This window comes from Rhea pennata, chromosome Z (assembly GCF_028389875.1).
Source record: "Rhea pennata isolate bPtePen1 chromosome Z, bPtePen1.pri, whole genome shotgun sequence".
Lineage (NCBI taxonomy): Eukaryota > Metazoa > Chordata > Aves > Rheiformes > Rheidae > Rhea > Rhea pennata.
In genome coordinates this window covers 16,555,749-16,578,447 of record NC_084702.1, presented here as the reverse complement: position 1 = coordinate 16,578,447, position 22,699 = coordinate 16,555,749, and the positions used below count along the sequence as shown (strand labels likewise).

The 22,699-nt window shown below is 38.9% G+C and overlaps 1 protein-coding gene across 1 annotated transcript; it reads right to left on the bottom strand.

Annotated features, from left to right (window-relative positions):
- Window positions 1–4,558: 4,558 nt before the first annotated feature.
- Window positions 4,559–21,622, bottom strand: LOC134153632 (programmed cell death 1 ligand 2-like). The gene is made up of 7 exons (XM_062599963.1): window positions 21,487–21,622; window positions 12,719–12,787; window positions 10,482–10,844; window positions 9,174–9,458; window positions 8,432–8,572; window positions 7,539–7,580; window positions 4,559–5,378 (listed from the first exon to the last, which is right to left on the bottom strand). The coding sequence occupies exons 2-7, from the start codon at window positions 12,771–12,773 to the stop codon at window positions 5,296–5,298; spliced, it is 969 nt and encodes a 322-aa protein (XP_062455947.1). The 5' UTR covers window positions 12,774–12,787; window positions 21,487–21,622; the 3' UTR covers window positions 4,559–5,295.
- Window positions 21,623–22,699: the final 1,077 nt, after the last annotated feature.

The window sequence follows — 22,699 nt, the reverse complement described above, 5'->3', positions numbered from 1 at the left end:
ATTTCATTAAGCTTTGTGAAATTTACATGCTAGTGTAAATAAGCTTCTCCACTGGGAATTCTCTACCTCTAATTTGTGGTATCAAGTTATGCTCCTGGCTTGAGCACCTAACTAATCCAGAAACACCTCTGTGTCTGACATGTCTCTTGAAAAGTGGTGACTTGCTTTCCAAGGCAAGAAATGAGTTGTTTCCAAGACACAGCTGTGACTTCCTGGAGTCTCCTAAATATATCTGACATTTTCCCAAACATCCCAATGAAGGTATGTGCTGTGTGGTTCTCATTTCACTTCATAACTGTTCAGGGGCATGAGTTATGTACTTGATAAACATACAGAAATTCAAAGACTTTGTGTAAAATCTTTTTGCTCAACAGATCTACAGATGTCTCCCTGCCTCATGTTTTTTCACCAGTCTGAGACTGCTCCATGGGCTGAGGTTGATTTGGGTGATGTACTGGAGCAGTTCATGGTTTCTTATATGAACCATGAAATTTTCTGGCTCAGAATGCTTCATCTGACTTGAGTAGTTCTCACAACAATTCTGGGTCCTGCTTGCAACAAAATCTGTTGACCTTCTCCTCTTCCCTTTTCCCATCTAAAGCTTCTCCTTTCTTACTGACATTTTAAAGTTTATATGTTCTTCATCAATATCTGGCCTCTTTGTTTTGCCAGGTTCTATTTCACTGCTCCATAAAGACGAGCTGGAACTTGTTTCTAGCTTTTGCAATTTATCATTTTAGTATAGCTATTGCCAAACTAGAGCATTGTTAAGACTCACTAGTCTTCTTTAATTCCAGGAAAAGTATATTCCTAATCTTACTTGAAAAAAGTTATTTCATACACATATGCAGTCATCCAGTAGCACAGCTGTCTTCTTGCTAGGAACTCACCTACTGCAATTAGAAATCTAAATTTCTTACTAGATAGATTCCCCAGGTCATCATAGGAAGCCCCCTCTTCGCCAGCCGAGATTCGTATAATTATCTTACCCTTCTGCTTAACAAACACATATGTGTAAGGAATACATTTAAACATACTCTTCACTTATTAAATTTCTATTGCACATGGTTTGCTTTATTTCCTTATGCAATGTGGTTTAAAACACAGACTTCACATGAAAGACATTTCACTTCTCACTTGGAAAAGCCCATTAAGGAAAGTGGGTTGTGAGTGAACAAACCTCAACTGGAGAGTAAAGTAATATCTAGCAAAAGACAGGAATTACTGCTTCTTTCCAATCAGTTTTCAGCAGATTTTGCATAGTATGTCTACATCTGTCAGGTATCTTTTACCACATAACTATGCAATGAAGTGAAATATTACAGTGAGATGTCTATAATTACACAGTATTTCAGGGTACACTTGACAACATAGTGAGGCAAATCGGCATGTCAGATCAGGATATGAGATGGGAGTCTTTATTATACGGCTATTATTTCAAGCTATTATTTCACCAGGGTATATAAGACAGTTAATTACAAAGCATAGGAAAACAAACTGGAGCAACAAATTTACAAAGAACACTTGAGTTTAGAAGGAACCTCTGAAGGCTGCCTAGTGCAACCCCAAGCCCACACAAAGAAAGGCCAACTCCAAGTAAGTCTGTTCTTTGCAGTAGAGAGATGGCTTGCAAAACCTTTTTCCTTTGCTGCTTTGTAAAGTAGAAGGGTATTGGTTTTGGTGGCAATCAGCATGTTCCTGTCAGATGAAGTTAGAAATGCAGTAGGGAAAGAGATGATCTCACTATTTCTTAAGAATCAGGTTTTTGTTCATTGCCAAACCAAATATCTTCAAGGTATTTCCAAGTGCTTCCAGTTAGCCATGGTCAGAAACAGCTGGTAGATTTTCTGGTACACAGCTTTTAAGACTTGTGCTTCAAGTGGTCATGAGAAATCCCTCTCCTGTCATTAGTCTTTTCCCAAAGATATTCTTAATGTCAGTAATTGCTTTCAGCCATATCTGTGTTACAGAAAGCAGCTAATGGGGTGTTTTCAGACTGTTACCATTATGAGAGTGAATTTGGTCTAAAATAGGGAGTCAGTGTTATTTTTATTAGCCAGACTTTCTCTCCTCTGTGTCCGTAATTAGAGAGAGCTGCAACACATAGATGCTGAAAATGTTGCTGTGGTAGAAGAGCCCACATAACCACTCTGTAAGGCCTTAAAATCTATGGTAAATAGTAGAGGTATGGAATGACTGGGAAGACTAATCACCCAATTTGTCATTCACTCTTGTGCTAATATCAGACACCTAGGTGATAGTGAAACAGGCCAGAGGAATGCAAGACCAGTGTTCCTTATCCAAACAAGAAGGATATAATAATTAAAAACATATTTTATGTATTCACTTGTGAATAAACAGTCATCCTCAGAATTCCATGAACTGTCTATGTTTTGGGGGACTATAAACCACTGGCTAGATACTTTGCAGAACTCTTCATACAAATACACAATCAACTTTAGCTGAATCCCTACTTTTTTACAGTACACAAACATGTTATTGTTTACAACATTCACTGGTTGTAGGACAAATTTACATAGGTGAATAGAGAACACACATGTTAAAAAAAGATAATAGAAATTTTCTGTTCAAGGTATCCACTATGCCAATGCTAAGATGCCAGTTTGGGAGCATAAGTTTTAAAGTTCATCTCTGCAATCTAATCCTTATATAGCAGCTAAAAATTTTCCTGATATTGGTCTAGTATCAGCCGACTCTGTAAATTTTCTTCACTGTAAATTTCAAAATTATTTTAAACAAAAGACCTTCAAACATTTTGCAGCTACTTTATCAGAAAACTCTGATAAGTCAGCTGTTTCAAGCTATCCGCTTGTAAAACAGTAGCTGAAGCAGAAAGAACAGAGACTCGTCGTATCACCCACATATCATATGCCTAATGGTTTAGGGTAAAAAATAACTCATGCATTAATCCACAGACAAATATAGACTGTTAAGCAGCTGACAAGCTAACTTTCACTTACTGAGATGTGAGAGTCATCCCAGTTTCTTACTTTTTATTGCACCCATAAGCATCCAGTGAGAGTTGGTAAGAGTACAAACATTCAAATGAAGATGTATTTCTAGGTATTTTTATAGGTATCACAGTGAATAACAATATTACTTCTCTCTGGCATGTGAAATGGAGTGGAAAGGACATAGAGTTGAAGTGCAAAGCTGAGCTGTCTCTGCCTGGGAATGTATGATGAAACCATCCAGTGTATGGAGCACAGAAAGCCAGGGTAGTGTTTGTTATGCCTGTGAAACAGGCAGCAAGTGCTGCCCACACCAGTTATTCCCTACCCACGGCAAGTCAAAAGTTACTCAGCAGAGTACAATACTGTCAAGAAGACTTTCATTTCAATAAGAAATAATGATATTCACCACAATCAAATTTCAGAGCCTGCATACTATTTATGTTCCTCTATGTAAATGGATCAATCCAGTCTGGATTACTTCTATTTTATGATTATGTGAAAAAAAATAGAAAAAAATAGGCAAAAATGAAGTCCTTACAGGAACACAAACTAGATTTTTCACGCTGGCTAAGAGGATGGAAGTGGCTCGTAGTTAACATCTGAGTGAAATCTAGCATGGTAAGAAACTACTTGAGGCTGAAACACGCTGCACGTTGATTTTTTTGTATTGCTAGATGGTGCAAGTTAGGCCAGTTCCCAGGCGGCTCAACACTGCGTCTGAAGGTAAGCGATGATTCAAGAAGCTGCCTCTGATTTGCTGTACTAGCAAAGAGTCTGGTTAGCTTTGAATTAATCTCAGCTGAATCCAAATGACTACAGTTGGTTATTTAAAGGTACAATACATGGATATGGAAGAAGACATGACTATAGAAAAATGCTCATTTTTCTCTTTCACAAGTAAAATGAACACCAGCCCTGCTTTCTTTATCAGCTATCATGGCAAAACAGAAAGGGATGTGAATGTTACCTTTACAGTCTTAAAACAGCACTGTAGGTCTGCTTTGTGCTATGATAAACAGCTGCACAAGATCACAAGATGCTGGACAATCAGCTCCTATCTCAATCCAGACCTAGTGCTAAGGAGAAAATCTTGACACTGCTGCTGTAGTGATTTTTTTTTTTTACAGTGAAACAGAGCACTCTTCCAAGGGATTATGCCAAAAAAGTTGCCGGGTGGACACCTGTTTCTTCAGTCTTTCTCATATCTTTCTAAAGAGAAAACACAGCTCACAAAAGCCATTGTCCTTGGCCAATGATATGCCAAATCCTACCTAGTGCTCTTGGTCTGTTGTGTCATGACTACCTAAGATGCCAAGTTGTTGTTTACTGTTGTTTATTTTTTCAAACCTGTAGAAGTAACTCCCTGCACAAATCGTTTTCTGAATCAAATGAGGCATTTTTAGGCATTCCTATAATGGGAAGTAAAACAGATCATTGCTGGGCATTGGAAAGACTCTTCTCTTCCTCAGAGAAAAAGTTAAAATAACCTGTTGACCGTAACTGGTATAGAAATGTGGCAGAACTTCACTTTCACTTTTGCTTCCAAATTCCTCCTAAAAAAAAAAATCTGTTGAGTAATCAGCTTAAGATGTGAAACCTTTTATTGTCATGTAGCTAGAGCAACATATTTCATATTTTTTTTACATGGCTACTTACCTCCCTAAAGCTGTGCCAATGTTACCAGCCTTCCACAAATTAGAAATAGCTATACAAGGTTTTACATAACCTATGCATTAAAACTCTTCTTCTGTGACATAATGTTGATTCACTGTTGGAGCTGGGTCCTTTTTGACTGTCCTTTGATTTAACTTCCAACATCTCATTGTGATATAAAACATCTTCTATATATTATCTTGCTGGTGAATACTTGTGTAAATTTCCAGTTTAAAGTGCAGAAATTCTGGATGTAATATACAAGCATGTAATGATGTCTCTGCATGAAAGACAACTGTTCAAACATAACATAGCATGTATAGCTTTTTTTGAAGTCCCACAAGATGTTTGAGTCCAAGCAACATTCCTGAGACTAGATCAGCTAATAAAGGCATTTCTGAACAGAAGTGCCTTGAGCAACAATATCTCCAAAAGTAAAGTGTATGAAAGGCACTCAAATAACCCCTTCACCATGGTAAACCATGTTTAATGACAACATAATTCCCTGTAACTTCCAGATAAGTGTCTTAAAAGGGACAGCTTTTCATTGCTACAGTGACAACAAATCCCCATGAGTTCGTTGTTCCAAAGCTAAAGTGCTGCAACTTTTCTCTGAAGTCCTCAAAAATAGAGACAAAAAGTGCAAAGCATGTCACAAGAAGAGTTTTCATAGGCTTACATTCCTGCCATCTCCTGGTACTCTGATAGTTGACAAGCATAAAGCCCGAGTTTGAGAGTTACAATTATCTCCTTAAAAAAAGGAAAGAAAAAAAGAGTATTATTTTTTAAGAAATCTATAATAATTTAAGCAAATAAATAAGTTGCCTGATTTTAACTACCAAGTGATAAACAACGAAAACCCGTATTATATAGAAGTTTTTCTGTGCCATGCTGAAGTACGAAGGCAGTGGCTTAAAGTAGCCACTAATTACCTAGATATCCTCTAATAATCATTCCAGAGGGAAGAATTATCCATGTTTGCACTCCATCCATCTTTCTTATCTCTGATCCAAACCCTGAATTTTCTGTTACATCAAAGTTATGACTACCAGCTATACAGATGAAATACAAACTGAAATCTCATTACATAGCATCCATATGAATGCTTGTCAATAAAATCTGTCTCAGTAGAAACATTTACATTACAAAACATTCAGTAATGAGGTAAAACATACTATATCTTCACTGCTGATACAGCCTGAGCTGTGACTTAAAATGATAAGATGAACAATCCTTGTTCCTGTAACCAGAGCAATGTGGGTCATTTCCAAGGTTCTCTGGTAAAATATCTGTGGCTTTTGTGCTTTAACTACATACTCATCATGGAAAAAAGGTTCTTTCCAGTGTTTCTTAAAAATAAATGATGCTGAGAAATATAAAAGTTTGTCATATGACTTACTGCATGTTACACAAAGATTTTCGGTCATTAAAATGAAGAAGTAAAACAGAACCACAAAAAAGCAACTACGTTTCCTTTAATTTATTCATTTCACTGAATATAAGGAAGAGGCTAGGGCCTACGAAGAGAAAAAACTCTACAGCAGTGAGACAAAAAACGATCGGAAGCCACGCTGTGTTCAGGCAACATGCACGGGAATGTCTGGACATGCACCAAAGCTATCCACCAGCTTTGCCTTGAGGGTTAGTTCATTTGTATGTGGCGTAATTCCAGGGAAGTTTCACACTGTCACATGGAAAATAAGAAAAGGCTTTTGACTGCAGTAGGTATGGATTTTTGAAACATGAAGGTGCTTTTCTGAAAGTGTCATTTTTCATATGCTATCTATTGATGTCAGCAGCTGTACAGCTAGGGTAAGACAGAAGCCATACCCTTTGAGACAAAGTGAGAATCAGTGAAGAATTCTTTCTCACTATGTCCAATCCCTAATTTTCATTTCTCATATGGAAGTTATTTCTTAAACTTATGATTTCTGATGTGTTTTTTTGTCGTGAGAAACTACAATGGCTTTTCAAATAAACCCTGATCTTAGAAAAGCTTGAGCTTGTCAGTGTGTCCAGAATCCACTATGTAGTGTTTCTTTAGGCCACTCCATTACAGTTGCTACAGTTTTGCTCCTTGCATTTTGGTGGAGGGAAACGTTTTGGTTCATTCCTGGAGCACCTTAGGCTACTTGAGTACCTTGGGGCTACTCTAATGGTGCAGTGGCCCCCATAACTTTGCCAAGGCCTGCTTGGATATCAAGAGCTACAGCTGTACCCACTACAGCTGCACCTAACACTGACCACAGCCTCTCTCCTGGTAACATGTTGATCTGTCAGACTTTTTACTTACAGGCAGTAAGTGATTTACATAAGTAAGTGTTTTAAGAGTGTTTGCATCTCTCTTCCTCTCTTTTCTCTCTCTTCTTTTTTTATAAAAGGTTTCTTATCACTGGACAGTCATACACATCCTGAGATCTTTGGACATTACTTTCTCTCCTTGATGTACAAATTCTTGGATGTCAAGAAAAGTCATATAAGATGAGAAATGAACCAGTAGGTCACGGTCCCATACAAATCACATATCACTATTTCCTGAGTAAAACTTTTGGCCTGAGCCAAAATATACGTTCCAAAACAACCAGCTTTTTAAATTGTGTCTTACTCCTCTAAGGCTACTGCAGCTTGCATGTAGGATACAGAGGTGTATACAGAGCTATATGTGCAGGTACCTATATCTCAGTGAAAGGGACAAACATTTATAAATTTCATACAGCCTGTAAGAAAATGATATCTTACATTTAGAACTCAGAGACTACTGATACTATGTCTTTAGAAATTTTAAATTTAAATATGACACTAGAGTCTATGTAGTATTACTGTCTATGGTTGCTGTCTATCAATTTATACAGATTTTACCTGTAACTAAGAAAAAACTATGAGCATAAACATAAAAATTTTATGACTTACCATTCTCATCTTTCTGGTTACAGTGAAGTTTTCTCTTCCTACCTGTTAATGTAAACAAATCTAACATAAGTATTTCTAAACTTGCAAGAAATACTATAATTCCACAAGCTTTTAGATTAAACTAAATGTTTAAGTTGGTATATTTAGTATGAGTTAGTAATGAACTTCTCTCCATTTTTTTTCTTTACCTCTTTAGAACCAAATACTAAAGCAGGATTTGTCTTATGAACTCAGCTGATGAGAATAATTAAATTCATCTGAGTTTATTGGCATCTATTCATATGCAAGAAAAGACTTGAGTAATTGCCTCTTTGTGTTAGTACTTTTCCACTATTTCACTGGTAAAATAAGACAGTAAATGTGATGCGTGATAGTCCAACCCAGAATAGCATGTACAACAGCATGCAGTATTAGTTAGACAGGCTTACTGAAGAGCATAAAAGTTCTGTGTCATATGTTACAGTCGCATGTATTTATAGCCATGATGACTATCAATGACAGAGACACAAAGTTTGCAAGGAGAGGTAATGCCTTCTGCTAAATCAATTGTTATAGATGGAAAAAAACAGAGAAACTTTGCGTTTTACACAAATTGTTTACAATTCCATCTTACCTGAGCCAAAGCTTGTCTGTTTTTGTCTTTACAGAAGAACAGCTGGTCAGATATATAAAAAAAATTCTTTCTATAAACCTAGTCTCACCTAAGTTACAAGGTGGGAAAATAAAGCCCAACTCAAATGAAGCACGATCTCATTTTACAGCAGAGTTCTTTTAGAAATCAGTCATGACCTAAGTCAAATATGCACATGTAGAGGTACTAAAACTACCAAAAGGTCATTCATAGGAAAAATGGGGAACAAGAGAGAAGACCTACTAGCTGGATTAAAACATACCTTTTTTGGCATTGCAGTTCCTGAATGATTTTCTCTTTTGAAAGATTATTAATGCAGAGAGGAGAACAGCTACGATCACACATGTAGGGATGATAAGTAAGATCAGTGACTTTTGTCCGCTATACTGTGTACTCATTAAAGCTGTCAAAAACAAGGAAAGCAAACAAAAGAAAGTAAATTTAAAACTCAAAACAGGCACAGTTTATAAAATTATAATTTCTCATTCTCCAAGAGCTTACTTTGCCAAAAATTTTTAACATTTATCAATGTAGTATTTTACACTCACTTTATGGGTACTTTATCCTGTGATATTACTGTAAGAAGCTTTACAATAAATGAGTCAAGTATGCCATACTTAATGGCATTTGAATGAGTGCTACTGCAATTTCCCTGTGTTTCATTTGAAGAACAGTGGATTAGAAGTCTAGGTCACGGATGACCAAAAGACCTCCACCATGCTGGCAACCAAGTAATGAGAGCTATCCTAAAATAAAAATATTCAGAAAGCTGACATAAACTGCCTTGTTAAAGTTTGACTATCTCTGTCTAAAGGCATAAATAATCCTGACTTGTTTCTTTTTCAGAGCGTTAGTATTACACTGTTTTCTAGAACTGAATACTGGTGACAGGTTATAGGACACAATGTATTCTAGGAAAGCACATAATCATTTCCTGCTCTCTCTCTTTCTCTTATAATGCATTGGGAAGCCTTTCTTGTACAAGTTTGAGGTGAGATATGAACCTAAAGTAGAAATGCAAGCTGATGTTTTTTCATTCAGTTCTTTATTCCAGAACACGCAGCTGTAGATCTCACTCATGTTTGGTTTGAATGTCAGGACACTGGTTACGTTGTACAGGCCATCTGCAGTCAAGGTATGGGTGGTATTTGCAGATCCACTGAGATTAAATTTCTTCTCATTTTGCCAGAATACCTCTGCCAGGGGAAAGCCTTCTGACTGGCATATAAAAACAAAGTGATCTTCATCTGATTTTCTCATTATTCGTGTGTTTATTGTCTTGTAGGATGCTGCGTAAGAACAGGTTAAGTGAAATTATTTTATGCAACCATAGTCATTTCCCCCCTTCCATTTCCCTCCTTCCTCTTATTGTCATATTATATGTATCTTAGGTACTCCTCGTGTGCAATGATGAAAGCTGCTTTGCAGCACAATTCAGTATTCTAATCTCAACCCTTCTCAGGCCTACTGCCACTAAACTTCTTCCTCTATACTTTTTAGAAAACAGTACTTTACACTGAACTTCTAATTTAGCAATATAAATACCAGTGAAGCCTTCTGGGATTTTATTTTCACTTTTGAATATACAAAATAATAACTGTAGTACAATGAAAATAATTCAGGCCACTTCAAGAGAGAGAGTATTTTTAATGCTTGTGCCACCACAGGCTATAAACAAGTGTTTTTGTCATATTAGAACAGAATGACCTTAGAAATTCTGTGAAGACAATTCAGAAGAACTGAGGTTGGCCTTAAAAATGGCTGTATCCCTTTTTGCCTTGGACAAAATTCTTTATTTAAACTTTTGAGGAAAGAGCTCTCTTGCATTACAGTGGCATACTGCGATTAGTAGGAAACACCATAGGCTTTTCAAAGAATATTCAGCCGTATAGTCATTTATTACTAATGTTTGTATCACTTTGACAAACACAGAAAATCACATGTCCTTGCCCCTAGAGGTGCAATCACTAGTGAATTCCTAGCCACTTGGGTAGTTACAACAGGGCTCACGAGTGAATTAAAGCAGCTTGGAGAAAGCTGTGCCAGAGCCAGCACAACAGGGGAGGGGGTGCAGGAGAAGGATGAAGGACCGAGGGAGAAAGCAGCTGCGCTCCCTCTGCGCCACGGCAAACCTTGGAGAAGCTCAGTTGGCCATTAAACTTCAGTTCAAGACTAGCCTGCACCAAGACAGCTGCTTCAGTATACCGTAGGGGCATCAGGGGCTTGATGACAGAAAAGTTCATAAAAAAAAAAAATCCTACAGATCTGTAGGAATCTAGCAGAGACTTTTTATGTTCCATTCAGCCACTGACCTTTCACTTCCAGAGTAACATACTTATAGTCAGCTCCCTGGTATTCGATGAGACAGAGGTACGATCCTGCATCTGCGATCTTTACGCTGGTGATCTGAAGCATAGCTCGCCCCAGTTTCAATTCACCAGGTAACAGTGCTGCTCTTCCTGTATAATCGTGATGCTGGGATGAAGGGAACGCCTTCCCATTGCGAAGCGTGTACACCTCTTTTGATTTTGGCTGACCTTGCCTTTTCTGCTCCCAGACAACACTTAAGAGTTCAAGATTTAATGAGCCATTTACTGGGAATCTGCACTCCATGGTCACATTGCTCCCATACTCCACAATGTATAGCTGTTGAGGAACTTCAACTGTAAATAAAGCTAAAGTAGGAAAAGAAAATAAGTTTTTGTAGTATTTTAAAAAAAAGTTGCATTTTCCTTTCAACGTGGGCCAGAAGTGTTATATAATCAAACATAAAGTTACTGGATTTACTGTAAGTTTTATTTATTTCTTTTTCTCTCTATTCACGCATTTTTACTATTTCAATAGTATCTATAGAGCAAATCATCTTTCAGCTTTTAGAGACTGAAAAAAAGGGACAAAACAAGCTATTGAGAAGTGTTTTCACTTACTAGAAATAATTTATGGCTGAATCAGTTATTACACAGTGGATACTTTTCTAAGATTATGATTGTTCCTTATAAGTCCTGCAATTCTCATAAAAGCAGCAATTAATTATGGCAATAGTAAGCCTGACTTTATTGTTCTTTAATAAATGAAAATCCTGTGTAACTGCTGTGAAATCAATAGAAATGTACTGTGAGTAAGAGAAGAGCGTGTGATTACACTGATTTGGAAGAACTGCTATGTAGCAATTATGAGCCTTCCACAAGTTTGGAAACACATGAATATCGTCTAATTTCGTGAATCATCTCAGCTATATATAAAGTTATTTCCGAAAATGTGCCAAAATCATCTGCTGACTCATTCACCAAATCTGAAATTCTTATTGCTACAGATAGTTTACCATTTTAAACCACACTTGATGCACAAAAATTATTTTTGATACAAAATTCAACATACATTGTTATTACTTGTAATATTGTTGGTATCATACATTGGTAGATTTAACTCAGAAGTATTTGCAAGTATCGATGGTGACACTCAAAAGAGAAGTTCTTCAAACCATTTCTGCATCTTCCACTTCTATGCTGTGCACAGAAGTGACAGAGAAAGCTTCAGTTTAGTGTTTTCTCTGTCACTTCAGTCATATTAAAATGAAGAAGCAAAAAAAAACGCAAATATGCCAAGCTTTTCCCTTTCTTATTTACTATGTGTGATGCTGTACCTACACAGAAAGTGCAAGCTAAGCTGCACTAATTTGAAGTAAGTTAAGTGAGGAATATACACTGCCAGATGTTATGTCTGCCTCAAGGTATCTACCAAAAGCAAAGTGGCAGGTGTATCCCTGACAACATTAGCGCAGGGTACGTTTTGCCTGTTGTAGTTGCCCAGGATCTCCTCCCAGGGAGAAGCTCTCCGTCAGCAGAAGACTGAGAGGGGAAGCTCCCCACTTCCTGCGTCCGCTGCCAGACTCCCTGTGCCCACAGCAGAGCACGGGGTCCCAGCTCCAAGCTGGAGGCAGGGAGCGAGCAGCCGTCAAACAGGCTCCCCTGTACCAGATGGTGCCCTGGTCTGGCTTCCCCCACAGGCAGCCCGGGGCACTCAGCAGGTGTTAGCTCCTCACCAGGGGCAGCAGGTATGTGTGAGGAATCTGTTATCTTGCCTCTTGCAATTCCCAAAGATGTAAACTGGAAGTCTGTAACACCTGCAGCACTCCTCTCCTGTTTTTCTTCTTTTCCTAATAGCCCTCTTCTGAATTTTGGCCAAGCTGCAAGGATGGGCAAGGGGGCACGTATGCGGTGGTACCTCAGTGCATCTAGCACCAAGGTTCTTCTAATTTTCAACAGGCTGGTACTGTTTTGGTCATACTGCCTTTCGCAGCAATGCCTGATAACTGTGGACACCTCCTCTATCAACATGCCACACTTTAAAGAAGCCAGATTTGGAAAAGTGGTGGACATTTGTCTTCTGCTTGATTAATAAAAAACACCTGCTGTAAGACATCATGGAGCAGAGGCTCCAGACGTTACTAGCTGTTCACATAAGTACCACTGAGGATGCTGAAAAACGTGCTCAGAGGGTGTCGTGGTGTCGTTATATTGGTCCTACCTACGAGATTGTTCCCTCTCACCTGAGACTGCACTGAGCTGCACTTCCAGCAACAGCACTGTCACGATTCCAAACATCTTCTCAGGTGAATCTGAAACAAAGGGAACTCTAAATCAAAATCTATCACAGCTAAAAATGTCAGCAAAAAATAGAAGCATTTATATTTACACTAGAAACAACGGAAATCCTAATTAAAACATGCAGAATGCATACATGTGGAATATGAACCACGGAGCTGCTGCTGAGAGAAGACAAAAACTACTTCTACAACTTTACCCTTAATGCTTTCAAGAGCTGTAGCTTTCAGGCAGCAGGATGTAATTTACCAGGACAGAGTCTCATTTAAACTGTACCCCTGAATAAGATAAAGAATTGGTGATGGCCTCTTTTATGCAGAAAAGCTTTATAAACATGTGCAAGCAATCTTTTTTAAACAGCCTACACCAACATCTTATCTATTTTACAAGATCACTAACCCTGATTTTATTTCCACTCTGTTCTGCATACTTTTTGGAAATACTTACCAAGTTCTTTAACCTCAACAGCCGCAGATAACCTAGGACTCAGCATAAGGTACCCAAGTCTCAGGGCCAACTAAATTAGCAGTCCACTTCAGAGTGGATTAGATTTCAGTGCTGAGTGCTGTTAGTTTTTTCTCCTTACACATGGCTGTACCCGGTACGTACAAAGTACCCTGAATTACTGACAGTAAAAAAGCAGCCCTTAAATAATGTATCAGGAAAGAGAAAGTCCAGTTTTAGAGTATCTTCCTGTATCAATAACAATCAAACTGTTATTTGTACTTTCTTATACAGATGAACATAAGTGAGAAAAAGTTACTAAGTTTATAACAGAACTAATGAGATGATAGATAAGAAGGAAAGATAACTTCAAATAAATCAGCATATAGTAAGATAGTCTGCAAAGTTAAAGAGATCTAGAAATAATCATAAGGAAGTAAAGAGGAGAAGGAGCAATTTTAGACTTCCCCAGAGCTAGACTTACTGAAGAGGGTTTCACATTTTACTTCCTCATTCATTTGCAGCTCAGCTTGAAACAGTCCATCTCTGATTTTCTCAGGTGCTGCATTTTTCTGATTGCTTCTGCCCTGGAGCTCTCAGCACATCTGACTGTCGGGCTCAAGGCTTTGTCAAAGTTAGCAATCAAAATTAGTGGGCCTATCCTGTAAATTTGGGCCTTTACTTTTTGTTCTCGTCCATAAAAGTAGATGAACAAGCTACAGTAAGCAGTTTATTATATGCAAGTAGAACCTATTTACCTTTATCAGAAGGCTTGGTTGAAATGAAACTATCTAATGTGTTCCAAGTCCTAATTATCTTAGCTGTATGAGAAAGGAGCTAACAAACAATATCCTGCATTAGTATCTTTGTTTCTGAGATGCAGAAACAAATACCCTGTTCAGCCTTTACAGCTGGGTTAAATTTCACTTCATTATCTAGCCACCATTGGGTTTCACATTTAGTATTAGAAAGAAATTTACCATCCTCAGTCTCCTACTCTATTACTCACTTCTCTGCATACCTTAATTCATGCAGATGGATGGCCATTGAAGGAAGAAAACTGAATTAAAAAGGGAAAAATATTCCATGGAAACATTTAGAGCCTTAGTTTGGCCTCACTATGGGATATCTGAGGTTAGTCTGCTGTCTTTTGTTCTTCTGGGTACACTGAAAACTTAGAGTATGTAAATTGTGTAAGATAGAGGATGAGACATTTTTAAAATATATATATAACTAAGAGTAAAAGGATAGAACAGAATTAAGGGCATATATAATTAAAGCCCCATAACAATCCTAATTATTAAATATCAAATAAGAACAAATTTTATAAAATCAGATGGTTAAGTGTAAGGAGAGCATGACACATACACTAAATTAGTAGAAGAACCCAAATAAGGAAATATATTCTGATTTGTGACACTGGAAGCAGAGTCATGGGGTGTTTGTGAGGATCAGCAAGATCTATATTACTAGCTATCTTGCTTTATTCTCAATTTTCTCACTGAGAGACGTCAACCCATTGCTCTACTTCAGTGTAATCTACCCATGCAAGTTAATAATATAGCTATGTAAGGCACTAAAAGGGAATTTCTATAAGATCTGCATCAGCACCTGGAAGATGTGTTTTTTCTCAGCTTGCAGTATCAATCATTCATTATATTCCAGAATAAACCTCATTTTCTCCTTACCTTATGTAGAACATAGGCATGTTCTGTCTTGCAGAAATCACTGTGCCCTGCTAGCTAAACAATTAGTGCGCAGCACTGTCTTACTTTCAGTTGGCTACAACATGCTTCCTTTAAGCAAAAAGCCATTTCTAAAGCACATTCATCATCTTTGTGTTACAACTCCATAGGGGCATGATGAATCCTGCACCATAGGAACAGCACCTACCAGTCCTGGCAACTCAGTTCGGGATTGGAATCCACGTCTGAGCACATGGGGAAGCAGCATGACATTTCAACAGCAATTTGCAACCTGACAATAAATGAATTTCCCAAACCAACTCCAAAAGAAAAAGCAAGTTTTCACACAGTGCTGTGTAATTGTGAAAATGAAGCACCACAGAATTGAGGTAATGTATGTCATGTGACAGTTTTTAGATGTGTGGTCCTGTCTTTTATGAGTTGCAATAGTTCCAATGAGGATGTGAGGCCCAAGACTAAAAATTTGAGAGGGAAAAATAGTAACAAAGGTGTGACTACATGAATGGAAAACAGGAGAAAAATAATCTTCCTTTTTTATAAAGTTTTTTTTACTTTACTGAAAGTACTAAGTTGAAACCCATATCTGATTTTTCATGGCCCAAAAGAAATATAGTTTGATACATTTTCTTAGTCAGTGCTGAGTGAAACCCAGAGGGTAGTGATAATTAATTACTAAAAACATTCCACTATTAGATCAAAAGGACGCTATGAGTAGTTTCTGTCCTTTCAGTTGGGCTGATCACCTGTATGTCTTTAGTCCTGGCCAAAGTAGACACACCCACAGAGATTATAATACTGATCTTCAAAAAAAAAAAAAAAAAAGTATTTTTTTGTCAATGGAATGCACCATTTCATGTAAACTAGTGAGAAAGATGTTTCTTGTTCCCTCAGAGGTTTTAGACTCAGCATTCCCATTTCAGATAATACAAGTTATATGCTGTAGGCCACAACATCGTTTTAAATATATTATTCAATTTTCAAAACAAAATATATACTTTACTCATTTCTACAAACAGAAATAAAGAGATGCTTATCCTAACAGAGCAGTGTATCTGAGAATCACAGAATGGGTAAGGTTGGAAGGGACCCCTGGAGATCATCTAGTCCAACCTCCCCGCTCAGCAGGGTCACCTAGAGCATGTTAGACAGGGTTGCATCCAGGTGGGCCTTGAAGATCTCCAGAGAAGGAGACTCCACAACCTCTCTGGGCAACCTGTGCCAGGGCTCCATCGCTCTCACAGGGAAGAAATTCCCCTTCACGGTCAGCCAGAACTTCCTGAGGTTCAGCTTCTGCCCATTGCCTCTTGTCCTGTCACACGGGACAACTGAAAAGACTTTGTCCCCATCCCCTTGACACCCTCCCTTCAGGTACTCGTACACATTGATAAGATCCCCCCTCAGGCTTCTCTTCCCCAGGCTGAACAGGCCCAGCTCTCGCAGCCGTTCCTCACAGGGTAGGTGCTCCAGCCCTCTGATCATCTTTGTAGCCCTACGCTGGACTCTCTCCAGTAGCTCCATGTCTCTCTTGTGCTGGGGAGCCCACAACTGGACACAGGACTTGAGCTGAGGCCTCCCCAGGGCTGAGGAGAGGGGCAGGATCACCTCCCTCGACCTGCTGGCAACTCTCTTCCTAATGCAGCCCAGGATAGCATTGGCCTTCTTGGCCACACGGGCACATTGCTGGCTCATGGTCAGCTTGTCATCCACCAGCACTCCCAGGTCCTCTGCAGAGCTGCTCTCCAGCAGGTCAGTCCCCAGCCTGCACTGGTGCCTAGGGTTATTTTTCCCTAGGTGCAGGACTCTGCACTTGCCCTTGTTGAACCTCAGGAGGTTCCTCTCTGCCCAACTCGCCATCCTGTCCAGGTCTCTCTGTATGACAGCACAGCCCTCAGGTGTGTCAGCCACTCCTCCCAGCTTGGGATCATCAGCAAACTTGCTGAGGAGGCACTCTGTCCCTTCATCCAGGTTCCTCATGAAGAAGTTGAACAGGATGGGACCCAGTACCGAGCCCTGGGGGACGCCACTAGCCGCAGGCCTCCAACTAGACTTTGCGCCAACTGATGACAACCCTCTGAGCTCTGCCTTTCAGCTAGTTCTCAGTCCACCTCACTGTCCACTCGCCTAACCCACACTTCCTGAGCTTCTCTAGGAGGATGTTCTGGGAGATGGTGTCAAAAGCCTTGCTGAAGTCAAGGTACACAACATCCACTGCTCTCCCCTCATCTAGCCAGCCAGTCATTCCATCAGAGAAGGCTATCAGATTGGTTAAGCAGGATTTCCCCTTGGTGAATCCATGCTGACTACTCCCGATCACCTTCTTCTCCTCTATATGTCTTGAGATGACATCTAGAATGAGCTGTACCATCACCTTAGCAGGGATGGAGGTGAGGCTGACTGGCCTATAGTTGCCTGTGTCCTCCTTCTTGCCCTTCTTGAAGACTGGAGTGACAATGGCTTTCTTCCAGTCCTCAGGCACCTCTCCAGTTCTCCAGCACCTTTTCAAAGATGATGGAGAGCAGCCTGGCAACAACATTCCCCAGCCCCTGGGCCCATGGATTTGTGGATGTCTAGCCTGCCTGGAAGGTCTCTAATCTTTTCCTCCTCAACCAGAGGAAAGTCTTCCCTTCTGCAGACTTTCTTCCTCATGTCCAGCCTACAGGATTCATGAGGGCTGCCCTTAAGTAGAAGAGGTGATAAAGGGGAGGAGCATCAAACCCTGCAAGCTTAAAACATGGAGCTATTGAGCAAACAGCTACTTTAAAGTAGTTGTGCTTTGTATTGATCTATTTGGCATGCATATGCCTGCTGGATCATGTTTTTGGGAATACTTAACTTGTAAGACCTACTGAGTTGAAGGATGATATTGGCACAAATCTGCTCAGAAATGTTAAGATTGAGGTCCAGAAGTAGAAATGTTGGGTGTCTGGGATACTTAAAAGGTCAAAATCTTAGGCCCCTCAGACTTCAGGTGATTCCATATTTCGAAAGCAGCTGAGCAAAGGAGTTTTGTGAATTGTAGTGTTAGACATAGATACCTAAAGTTGCACTTAGTCAGGATATAATCCTGAATCCCACATTTCTTAAATGGAGCAATACCACCATCACTTTGCAGAGGATTAAAAATGTTGCCTGAATCCAGCTAATGGGACAAGGCCTTTTGTATCCATCTCCTAGGTGTGTAAGATATTTGGTTCTTACATGGCTCCTCTCATGGAAGTGTTGCCTTCTCTCTGGCCAGAATCCAATCCTGAACTGGGCAACGCAATGCAAAAACAGAAATGTGGCAACAGGCTACAGAAGTGTTCTATAAAAATAATATGCCAGTGCAGTAAGTAAGCCAAGATAATGAATTACAGGAAAAAAAAGTATCTGTCCTGTATTGTGACAGATAAGATGTTAGGCAGAGCATTAAATTCTGTACTTGGAGGCATACAGAACTGAGGAAATAATTTTGCCTCTGGTTTGTAATGCCCTCCTTATCAACATGTAGCAAACTTCCTAGATAACATTCTTGTCAAAAATCTTGCTTTCAGTTGGTTATAGAAATAGCATAGTTTATCTGTAATGTCATCTGCAGATTTCAGGGCTTGTTTACGCAAGTCCTCATTCTCATGTGTGAGCCTTGGCTTCATAACCCAGAACAAACTGTAAGGATCCCAAACAAATTACAGAATATTTTGTAATCAGTTCCTTAGGAACAAATATTGAAAACCGCATCTGAATCATGTGAACTGTGAGTTCAATTCCATTCCTTTCATCCCTGTATCTGAAAGCTAGCAGCACTTTCCTTAAATAAAAGGAACACCCTGGTGAAGGATGCCTTTGGTAGTCTTACTATGATTGCTGCCAACACAACAAAACAGTACAGGGCAGGACAGTCTTCATTATGTCATCCACTAGATAAATACAACCCAAGACACAGCCATTAATTCAGAGATCTTACAGTCTAACAAATCAGGCATATTCCTTCCCTAAAGACACTGTTCAACTTGTTGAAATGTTTGGATTCCAGGTAATGGATGGCCGAGAACACAAAACATATTTAGCGTTTACTTAGAAATGCTTTGCAGCTCAAGAGTGGTGAGTTTTGTGGATAGAGGGCGTAACTTCCACTAGAATAATCAGAACTGTGGGAAAACTAAACAAGCATTCGGGCACACCTGTTCTTCATGAAGTTTAAAGCAGAGGTCAAAAACTACATACAAGTGGAGATTAATTCCTCAGACTTCAGTCTGAAAGGCTAAAGGATTAAAGAAAGAATACCTGCTATTTTTAGAGTTAAGTAGATATCGTAAACAAATACTTGCCTACAGAACAATCTAGCACCTTTATAGCATTTATGATGTGACAACACTCAGCATTAAGCAGTATAACACAGACCTTCTTACAAAGTTCCTAGAAGAAAGCGGGGGGTGGGATGTTCCAGTCTGCAGCTGGGAGCAGGAGAACAGTAACATCATCAGGAGGTGGCAGGAGGTAGGCCGTGTCATCTGTGTCTACCTCCACATACACAGTGAAGTAACAAGACTAGTAAAAAAATCTGATCTCATAGAACTTGCTCTAGATTTGAAATAGCAATCTTGCTATTGATTTATCCATTCTTATGTTCAATATTTTTGCTCTGCCGCTGGCATCCTCTGTAGCCTTAGCTCTCACTTCAGCTCACTCTTTTCCTGTTCCCTGTCATACCTTTTGTATTTGTGTACTGCAAGGATATGCCTGCACAAAGCACAGTATAATGCCCCCTAGAAATATCCAAGAAAGAGAAACCCATCTCAAAAACAGAAGTAATCAAGCTATGGTAACATGGCATTCCTCTTTGGACCAATTTGGCTGAGAAGGAAGCATCAGAAGAATACCAAGTTAATGTGCTTGTACATGTGTGAAGCAGTCTTCACATGTCAAAGTTAGTTTGTTTTGAGGTAGCTATGAGGAACAAAACTGTACATTCTTTTCATTGGAAAAACGTCTACCTATTTACTTGTATACGTGTGTGTGTGTGTGTGTGTGTGTGTGTGTACATATACCACCTAAGACTATGAGGTCTCAATCACTGCCTGCTTTGTCTTTGTTTATTACTGAAACTCCTTTACCTTTTGTGCACCCACAGGTCCCCAAAGCTTCCTTCCAACCTTCATAGCCTTATCAACCTTCTCATGAAATGACTAAACTGATTTCACATTTAGTGGAGGATCCAGTGTAAAAAAAAAAAAAAAAAAAAAAAAAAAAACAGGCCAAAACAAAACAAAACAAAAGGTCAGTACTAGTATCCTTAAATAACCTACATCTGCACTATATCTTACCAATGGAAAGAAGGTACTTTGCTTCCATCTCAGGTATTTCTTTAAAAAATTAGCGATGCATACAGTGAAAACATGTATGCAGTTTTCATGCCAGGCATATTCCATGCAAACTGTATGCAAACTAATATTTGTTCAACAGTCTGTTTCACAGGCCCGTCCCAGTACATCCTGTGGACACACTTTCTGCCATCATTCGTTTATTCCACCTCACCCACATACCCTCTCGCCTGCTCTTGCCTTCCATGCTCCTTACGTCCGTGTGCAGGCACTTGCCATCCACCTCTCTGCGCACTCAGTCCCTTGCTGGATCCATTGCTTAACATCTGATGCTCACATCTCTTGTAATTTGCGTTACTTTAATCTGCTCTTCACTGCACTTCAGCTTTCAGGTGAGAAGACATCGTTTCTCACTTCCCTCTCTGTTTTCCTTTTGTGATTAATTTTTACCAACTCTGCATTGTTTATCTGTCGCTCGCTGTATTTCATTCTCACTTTTTTGTTCAACTTCAACTATGGCAATTTAAATGCAGTAATACCATTTTAAATAAAATAATTTTTGCCATACAAGGCAAATACCTGCCTTTCAGTTGTTAGCAGCAGCACTGAATAACACAGGTTAACACTTCTGAGTGACAGGCTGTAATCCTCTTTTTCTATCTCCAGCTTGTACTGAAAAAAAAGACTTTTCAGAGAAGCACAAAAAGTTCCTTTCTTCCTAGTCAGTGCTTGTCCTGGGAAAGCAAAAAGTGAAATTCCCCAGAAATGCTGTAAAATCAAAACAAGACTGCAGTGGCAGGGAGTTAATAACAAGTAAGAGAAAATAAGCAGAGATATATAAATATAAATAGACAAATATACAGATCTTTTTTTTTCTTTTTACAACTTTTCCTTGAAATTCAGAATAAAAAAGATTTATAAAAAAACAACAGTATTCTAACTCATTAACTTAGAGGCTCCCTAGCACCACTATCCTGCCTTCACTTGTGACGGATCATAGAATCTGAAAGAGTTGGAAGACTCATACATTGAGGTTATAAAATTCTTTCTTCTCCAGGCTTTGAAGTTACTTGGACCTGTGTTTTAGGACCTGGGACTTACTCCACCCCTTGTTCAGAATCAGAGTTCACTCCCTGAAAGTCATTTGAAAACAAACTTCATTTACACAATTCCTAATAATACATATATATAAAAAAAAACAGTAATACACCAGCTAAGAAATACAGTAAATATAATTCTTCATTTTAGCAGCATTATACTTACATCAGATCTTTATGCAACTGTTGGAAGTAACAGCTAAGATTTCCCAGGTTTAAAAGACAAAGCAGTTCTATTATGTTTGCAAGACAGCAGCAACAGTCCACCTCTCATGATCAGTTTAAAACATGCACCAACAACGCAGCCCTCAGGCTGATCTTATTCAAGCTTTATGTCACTTCAAAACAAGTGGCTGTTTTAGAAGGAAGCCACCAAGTTTCTTAGGAATTTATGAGCAGTTCCAGTTTCATTTTGATGAAAGTACTGAGTTCAATGCTTTGTATTGCTGAGAACCTGCACCTGAACAAGTTTATTCAAAGCATCCAGCAGAGTTTAAATGCTCAAATTCTGCTTTTGATTACACCTGAAGATTTTTATGGACTTACATCCACTTAGGGCAGTGTGCAGCCTTGAAGTCTGAACATCTTGCATTTACTAGGACCATTCTGCATTCACGAAACTGTTAAGTTCCTTTTATTTTTTTTTTTTAATTCTCTTCCTATTAACCTTACAAAACTTCTTCTAAGGATTACTTAACAATTTTCATCTATGTCCATATAAAACAATCACAATGAGGGTGTGACACAATACACTGGTGCCCAGAAAGGCCGTGGAATCTCTTTCCTGGCAGATACTCAAAACTTGTCAAGACAAATCCTGAGCAATTCGATCTAAGCTGGTCCTTCTTTGAGTGGCGGGTTAGACTAGGTGATCTCCAGAGCTCCCTTCCAACATAATTTATTCTATGATTCTTTTAAACCACATCACCTAACTGACTGGGTGTCTCTGTGCATGTTATTGTTACTGTGTACTATTTACTTCTATACTGCAGTTCATCACTTTAGCTTTCTGTTTATGACCACATCATTATTATTACTGACTGCTATTTGCAAGTCACGTCTGCAGAAAGACTTCCTCCTTATCACTGTTTTCTCTTATTTTTTAATGCAAGCAGTCATGTGTTTTTTCTAATTTTCAGTGGTCAGTGCAACTGGGGAAACCAAATCAGTCTTCTGTTCCTCTTCATATCACACAGACTATGGCAGTGCTAGCATCTAATACCTAAAAAGAGACCCTGCTTTCTCACAGTAATTTTTATTTTATCAAGACATTAACCTGATTACATAAAAGGATTTTCCATCCCTTGCTTCAGTATTTTAGGAAACAGAACTAGGAATATTTTTTGTAACTGGATTTTAGTTTTGACTAGGCAGTTTTT

Excerpts from the sequence above, each read along its gene's own strand:
- LOC134153632 (XM_062599963.1), bottom strand. The coding sequence starts at position 12,773 with ATGTTTGGAATCGTGACAGTGCTGTTGCTGGAAGTGCAGCTCAGTGCA. Across the intron at positions 9,459-10,481 it reads TGTTACTCTGGAAGTGAAAG|CATCCTACAAGACAATAAAC; the intron begins GTCAGTGGCTGA and ends GTTCTTACGCAG. Across the intron at positions 5,379-7,538 it reads TAACCAGAAAGATGAGAATG|GAGATAATTGTAACTCTCAA; the intron begins GTAAGTCATAAA and ends CCTTTTTTTAAG.